An 8055-nucleotide genomic window follows, 5' to 3' on the forward strand; every position below is an offset into this window, starting at 1 on the left:
GTGCAGGGTGCAGCAGCCAGCCGCCTGGGGCCTCCAGGCCAAGCCAGGGGCCGCCTGCCCATCCTGACTGCCTTCCCCTCCTCGGGAGGCACTGGCCTGCCCGCACCGGCCCAGGGAGCCTGCGCCTTGCCCGCTCATCTGCTCACGTTTTCCCTGAGTGTCCACATGGGCAGGGGCTTAGCAGGCAGACGCGTTCCGACACTTGACAGCAGTCTGAGGCAGCCGTAATTTAAATGACCCGGCTGCCTCGACTCCACGCTGTCGCAACGTGAAAACGTAAAAGCCCACGTCGGGGTGGAAGAGGTGAGGCATGAAGGCCTCAGTCCTCACAGCAATGCCCTGGTGGATGCTACTGACCCTCATTTCCAGACGGAGCTCCACGAGGCACAGAGAGGGGGAGTAGCCCGCCTGAGGTCACACAGCCAAGAAGTGGCCGGCCAAGGTCCTGACCGCGGTCATCTGATAACAACGGCCCAGGCTGGGCCCTGCCCCACGTGTTCCTCACAGCCTGACCCCAGGTCCTCACATGAACTGTCCCCACGCCCCAGATGACCACTTTCACTTATTCCTATCTTATCTCTCAACTGGACTTTGTGCATTTTTAGACACAGGAAGCCCTCTGCAGAGCATGAGACTGGGCCCCCGGCTTGGCGCTGGCCCATCCTATCGGGGGTGCAGGGTCATATCAGATGGTGCACAGATGCGTGACCCGACGGGGAGGGTTCTGGTTTGCTGGGTCACTTCTGGCCTTTGCTGGGCAGAATCTGGGTGATGGGCAAAGGGGTGATCTACTTGAGCTGAAGGGAGTGTTTGGGAGTGAGGTCGGCGGGGTCGGCAAAAGACTAGAGCAGATTTGGGCACGTGAAAGGTTCCAAAAGTGTTGGGGTACTGGGTTTTCACGGGAAATGCAGTAAGGAGTTTAACTGCTTTCTTTTCTTTTTTTTTTTTGAGAGAGGTTTTTGCTATAGGGCGTGTGTGCTTGCCAGAAAGACAGAGAGAGACAAAGAGACAGAAAGCGAGAAATCACCCCCCAGGGGGGATGGCCACGCTACAATCCCTTCTCCTCCATTCTCCTCCCGGGATCTTGGGCATGCACGCACACATGCCCGATGTGAGTTTAAGCCACTGAGTCCAAGACTCAAACTGTGGTCTACTACATGGGAGTCCAGTGACATAGCCATTACACTAACTGCTGGTTCCAACTGCTTTCAATGATATTGTTCTTTGGGACTGTTATTTCATGCTTCCCCTCCCAGGCTGAGACTGGACCCCTGGGCCCTGAGTGTGTTGGGATTCCACTGAGATATGGTCCCTGGGGTGGCAATCAGGCCAGACCTGGGGCACCCAGTGCTGTGAGCCATCCCCTGCCCCTCTTACCTTTCTTCTCCAGCTTCTTCATGTCCCTCAGCTTCTCCACATTATGGGGGTCATTGAGCCACAGCTGCATGCGGACAAACGGCTCTCGTCCCTTTAGACTCAGCTTGTGCCAGGGTTTGGGTCGGGATAGCAGGTCGGACACGGAGCCCTGGGTCAGGCCCAGGATGCTCTCCCCAAACAGCCGCTGCCCTGGGGAGCGGGGAGGAAGGCAGCCTGTTACCCCAGGACACAGTGGGGAGCCCAGGGGCCGTCTGCACCAGGCAGGGCCAGAGACCTGGAGGAATCCCGCGTCCAGTGTGACTCTGATGGAGATCTTTCGACAACAGGGACTGGGGTGGGGGTGGGGGTGGAACTATTGATAAGATTATCCACCTTGAGCTTCTTTGCTCCTAGGGTTCTGCACTCCTGAAACTGGCTGCAAACGTCCTGCGTATCACTTTGTTCAACGGTAATCTGACAGGTTTATCAGATTGCAAATGTACACCTCCTCTGATCCGGCCATCCACTGCCTGGATTTATCCTTGAGCTCTACTTTGCCCAAGACGCATGCAGACATATTTTCAGAGACAGCAGAAAATTATAACCAAAATACCCATCACTTGGGTAAAAATCTATGGCGCATCCATGGTTTGGAACACCTTGCCACCTTGAAAATAAAATGCTGGGGAAATAATCATTCTAATGCGGAAGGGCAGCCGCACAAGAGTGATCATTTTTCAAAAGCTAGTTGTAAGACACCTGTGTATGACTTCGCCACATAAACAGGGAGCGGAAATAAGATGTGCGTATATTCTTGTTCGTATTCAGGAAGTGTCAAAGACTCATAAAAACTGGAGGGTGAGAGGCTTGGGGGATTTATTTATTTTACTTTTAAACTTGCCTTTTCTCTGTACTGTTTTGTGTTATTTATTTATTTTTAGTTTTTTTTTTTTTTTTGCTGTAGGGCATGTGCACTTGCCAGAGACAAGAGAGAAGGAGAGCGAGAGCGAGGGAAATCACCCCCCAGAGGGGATGGCCACGCCACAATTCCTTCTTCTCCGTTCTCCTCCTGGGATGACGACGATGACGATCATTATTTTTCTTCCTGGGATTTTGGGTGTGCATGTATGTGCACCCTGTGTGATTCTCAAGCTACCGGGTCTGATGCAAACCACGGTCGGCCATGTGGGAGTCCAGTGTCCCAACTACCTGCCGGCCTGTTTAATGCCTTTAAATAGGAACAAATAAAACTAGTGAAAAATTGGGGGTTGGCATGCATGCCTCTGGGAGGGGGCATCGCCTGTATCTAAAACTCAGAGGCGTTTGTGACCTAAATGGGAAAAGACCCGGGAACAGCCTTGTGCACTCTGTTGCTTTCTCCCCAGAGGACATGATGTGAGTGTGGGTGAGGGTCACACTTGTCACAGAGTGACTAGGATGCACTGTTTTCCTGGAGAGTTTTGATGGCTGTGGACTGAGACTTCCAGGTACCGTGAGACACGTACATAACTGTCTGTCCCGTCCCAGAGGCAGGCCAGTCAGGTGCCTTGCACCTCCAGCTGGACCTGGGATCTCACTGCAGGGGGCGGCCTCCCTGAGTCCCGCCCCGCATACCTAGGTTGTTGTCGGTGAGGACCTCCTTAACCCTCTTGGTGATGGAGTAGGTGTCCAGCTCGGGGGACATGGCCACGATCTCCTGGATGCCTCCTGTGGCCTGGCTGCCCGAGCACATCTTCCCACCCAGGGAGGAGCCGGAGCGGCCTTCTGGCTGCTGGTTCTCTTTGCTGCTTTCCAGCGACAGGCTCAAGGGCTCCTGGGAGCTCTTCTCAGGCTCCGTGGGGCTGGGGGGTGGGGACGGTGAGGACCTCGGCTCCGTGGGACTGGCTGTGGGCCACAGGAAGACAGAGAGGGGGGTTACTGCGATTGGATGGACATATACAGTCGGGTAGGAGGCTGGCTCAACCCATTCTGGGACAACCACAGTGACGGCCCAGGAGAGGACGGTCCTGGATGCGAAAACTAGCGGGCGAACGTCTGACGACTAACAGGATCTTCACTGAGTCTCCAAGTATCTCTTCTAAATGTACTTATTCATTGCAAAGGAAAAATGACACTTCGCAATAGAGATACCTGGTGGATGCCACCTTAAATGGCCAGTTAACATCACCAATCACGGGCCACACGTGGCTCCTGATAGAACGCCCTAGAAGGAAATTGCATCCCTTCTGTGACATTCCCACCAAAGTACAGAATCGAATCATGAGGAAATACCAGGCAAGCCCAAGCTGAGACAGTCCATATAAAATACCTAGTCTCTGGCCTTTAAAAATGTCAAAACTGTGGGACCAACAGAGGTGTAATGATTATGCAGTCGATAGTGGTTCAAGTCCCAAACCCAGCAGCCTGAAACTCACACTGGGCATGTGTGCGTGTGTGCTCAAGATCCCGAGGAGAATGGAGAAAGGATTGCAGTGTGGCCATTTCCCTGGGGGGTGATTTCTTTCTTTCTGTCTCTCTGGCGAGTGCATGTGCCTTATAGTAAAACATCTCTCAAAAAAAAAAAAAAAAAAAAAAGTAAAGTTGCAAAACAAAGAGAACCAGAAGAACGGCCCAAATTGAAAGATGATAAGTAAATCCCTGAATCTGATCCTGGATAGAAAAAAAAAAAAGTATGAATATAAACAGTATATAGTTGTTTTAGTACTTGTGGGGATTCATTTTAGGACCACCCCCCCACCATGGGGCCCAAAAGCCAGACACGCAAGTCCTTTGTATTTAACAGTTTCATATTTACACATAACCTACACATTTACACATAACCTCCAGTGTACTTTAAATCGTCTCTACATTACCTATAAGTAGTCTCAGCCTCAGATGTAAATACAAAGGAAAACTTAGAAATCCCCTCAGGTCTCTGAGGGAGCCACCTCTGCCCCCAGTTCATGGCAGTTGATGTGGCCTGGCAGCATCTGCAATGGCTGAATTTGAGGCCACAGAATCTGTGGATATGCAGCTGACTATATCTAACTGATATGACTATAAAGTGCAATTATATACCTTATTTTTTATTTTTTGGAGAGTTTGCATGCGCTTGCCAGAAAGACAGAGACAGAGAGACAGAAAGCAAGAAATCACCCCCCCACCCCCCGGGGAATGGCCATGCCACAATCCCTTCTTCTCCATTATCCTCTAGGGATCTTGGGCATGCATGCACATGTGCCTGACGTGAGTTTAAGCCACCGGGTCTGGGACTCGAACCGCAGTCAACTACATGGGAGTCCAGGGACACAGCCACTACACCAACTGCTGGTCCCGTATACACCTCATTTTATATATGTAGAGGACATTACTGGGACAGCTGAGTAACCTGAACGTAGGTGGCAGGTTACACTGCAGTGTCGTATCACTGTAAAATTTCCTGTTCTTAGAAATGTGCTGAATATTTAGGGGTAAGGGCACATGATGTCAGCCAGTTCCTGAAATGGGAGCGAGTGAGCAGGTGTGGCAGACTGAACAGTGACTCTGGGGTAGCACACAGGAGTCTATTCTAATGCTCCAACTCATCTGTGAATTGGAATTACACTGGAACGGGGTCAGCAGGCGTCATGGAGGTTAAGGTATGAGATCCCACACGATCCACTGTGTGGTTCAAGTCCTGGACCCACTGGTTTGAGGAATACGATGGGCACGTGGGTGTGTGCCCAAAATCCCAAGAGGAGAATGGAGAAGGGATTGTGGCATGTTCGTCTCCCTTGGGGAGATGACCCCTTGGGGGCGCTTCCCCATTGCCCCCCACATCCTGCGTGTACATGTGCCCTATAGCAAAAACTAAAACAAAAACAAGGAATCGCACCAGGATGAACAGTCAAGCAGTCACTACAGAAGTCAGCGTGAACTGCCCGTCTGGCCAGCGGGGACTGGCTGAGTGAGGCCTGTGGGTGCGCTGCGGGCTGTCCTGTAGCAACGACGACTATGTAATGAGGAGTCCAGAGTGTACCCCGTGTTTAAAGCTGGTTTTAAGTCACATTTTTCATTTGTCAGAAGACATTTTGATTATCTTTCAGAAAAACCACCTGGAAGTGATCTTGGGCGGGATGATTTTGCCGAGCCTCAGTCTTCAGATCTAAGAGGCTGTAAGACCAGCCGCCTGATATTGGTGTCCTTCCTTCTAGGGGCCACGGGGGGTGCTGGGTGGGCTCATGGGATAATGTGGGCCTGGTGCTCAGCCCTCCCTCACCTCCTGACAAAGCAACGAGGGTGGGGACACGCCCAGCGAGGTGGCCCTCACGGGTGGGATGTGTGACAGGGGTCTAGGGACCCCAGGGCATCCACATCTAGTCCCAGCAAACTAGAAACGGTGCCTCTTCCTCAAGGCACCCGGGTGCCACCTGCTGGAAGCCTGTTAAGAAGACACACAGCCACGAGTCATCTGGAGTCTGCTCTGGGCACCGGCTCCTGTCCCCGTGGGCAGGCGACGTCACTCTGGCCGGACCGCGCTGTTACAGAATGGCTCTCTACTGCCCCTTGTGGGAGAATCGTCTTCCTCCCTGTCCTGGTGACTGGCTATGGACTCTTGTCCCTGCCTGACCCCACAGACTCGGAGCTCCTGAGTCCTCCTCACTCCCTCCACAAACACCCTAGGCTCTCCTAAGCCCGTCCTCGCTCAGGCTGGTCTCACTACCTCGAAGGCCTTCGTCCCACTCACCCACTCCTGCGCGTCCTTGCAGCGCCAGTGCCCACGCCCTTTCCCTGAGGTAACCTCTGGGTCTAGCGGCACCTTGACTGCACATTGTCACACTTCCCTGTCCTTTCCTGCTGGGCCAGACCTTGCCCACACCGGACGGCAGTGCCCATGATGGTGACGGTAGCGATGACCAGGAACGGAGCTCCGTCCACCGAGCACTCACGCTCGCTGCCCGGTGCTGTGTGCTTCGTGCCGTGACCTTGAGTGACCTTGCTCACATGGCTAGTAACCTACACCATCCCGTTACACAGCTGAGGAAACCCACGCTCAGAGGCAGGCGTGTCGGACGTCACACAGGGACCAGTGGCAGAGCCGCGCTTGAGCTCAGGCTGCTTTCTGGTGGAGCCTCTCGAAGGCAGGGCCACACGCCAGCTATGGTGGGGGCCTGGCAAACACCTGCCAGCTACGGTGAGTGCCTGGAGCCCGGGGAGGTGGGGGCCAACGAGCACGTGCGGCCAGGACACCCAGGTCCGCTCAACAGCACAAGGCAAGGGAAGTCCCAAGGTTCTGGGTGGCAGCCCTGGCCTGGGGTCTCTGGAATTCTCCTGTCCCTCTGCCCTATGAGCCGACCCTGGCTCTGGGTGGCATCAGCATGGTACCAGAGCCGACAAGGATAGGTCCCACCCCTGCTGTTGCCAGCAGAGACACAAAGGGAAGGGTGCGCCCCACTGCAGGCAGCTGGGCTGGGAGCCAAGATGGCATCTGCCTCTTGGAAAACCTCCCGCCCCACTCCCCACCCAAAGGGCCAGATCTTCAGCCAGGGCAGGAACGGGACTGGGAGAGGGAGGGCAACCCAGGGCATGGGCAGGAACCACCCAGGACCTGTCCCCACGCCCCGGGCACAATATGGCCTTTCTGAACATTCCGACTTCAAGAACTGCTTCGGTCAAAGTCTGACAGAGCCAGAAGTCCCCTCTGTGGGGAGGAGCGTGCTAACCTCCTGGCTGGGGGTGGTGTGGCCATTGGGTGGGCTGGCATGGGGGGGTGTGCAGGAGAGTGAGCCTGCTACGGGGGCGGGGGCAGGGGCAGGGGCAGGGGCAGGAGGCAGGGTGGAGTCCTGGTCCCGGCTGCTCAGGACTTCCCCGATGCCAGTCCAGGTCCTAGAAAACTGGGACAGCCAGACGGCTGGTCCAGAGAGAGACTGGGGAGAGACAGAAAGAGAGTGAACGAGGGAGAGAAAGATGCAGAGAGGTGGAGAGAGAGAGAAGAGGGGGACAGAGACGGCGAGGCAAGGGGGAGGGGGAGAGAAACGGAAGGGCAGGACTGCGGTGGGCACGGGCTGTGGCACGGCTTGGGAATTCCAAGCAGCCCAGGCTGGAGTGCCTGGAATACTGATGCCGGCGCGGCGGCGCTGCTAGTGGCCAGTGAGGCGGTTAGTCAGGCGGTTCTGGGCAGCAGCTGGCGTGGGAGCAGGGGGTGCCTTACATCCGCCCTCGGCATTGGCTCACCCCACCGCTTTGGATGGTAGGGGCTCCAGGGCCGGCTCCCACCTACCCCAGTGGCCGGCGCGGGGGTCAAGGACAAAGGGGACTGGGACAGGCCCAGACAGCCTCTCCACAGCCTGACTCTGGGGCCTGTGCAATGGGGCTGCGAGGGTGGGCAGGCCACCACCCCCTCCCCGAAGGTCAGCGTCACAGCTCGTGTCCCTGCCACCTCCAGGCACACAGCCCGGGGCCCTGGCTTCCTGTTCTGCTGGGGCAGAGGGTGAACTGTGCACCCTCACCCCAAACCCCAGCCTCCCACACCTCGCCTGGTCCTGCTCCTGACCTCTGCCCATGCTGTCCCTCCCACCAGAACAGCCACGTTCTCGGTCCTCTTCACCGCGCTCTATCCAGGTGTGCATGGATCTCTCTGCAAAAACGAGTTTTCAAAACCTGAACGATTGGATCCTGGGGAAATGCGAATCAAACCTACACCTCAGCCACGAGAAGGGCCGCAGTCCAAAGTGGGAAAGA

At 55.3% G+C, this 8055-nt stretch overlaps 1 protein-coding gene across 1 annotated transcript in view; it reads right to left on the reverse strand.

The window, feature by feature from the left end:
- Positions 1-8055, reverse strand: part of CUX2 (cut like homeobox 2) — a 358029-nt gene that overhangs the window by 6962 nt on the left and 343012 nt on the right. The window contains exons 22-23 of the mRNA XM_006148019.3: positions 2971-3240; positions 1378-1566 (exon numbers count right to left, since the gene is read on the reverse strand). Of these exons, the coding sequence (XP_006148081.1) occupies positions 1378-1566; positions 2971-3240 (459 nt within the window). The remainder of the gene's footprint in view (positions 1-1377; positions 1567-2970; positions 3241-8055) is intronic.

This window comes from Tupaia chinensis, unplaced genomic scaffold, assembly GCF_000334495.1.
Source record: "Tupaia chinensis unplaced genomic scaffold, TupChi_1.0 Scaffold000226_1, whole genome shotgun sequence".
NCBI classification, from domain to species: Eukaryota; Metazoa; Chordata; class Mammalia; order Scandentia; family Tupaiidae; genus Tupaia; species Tupaia belangeri.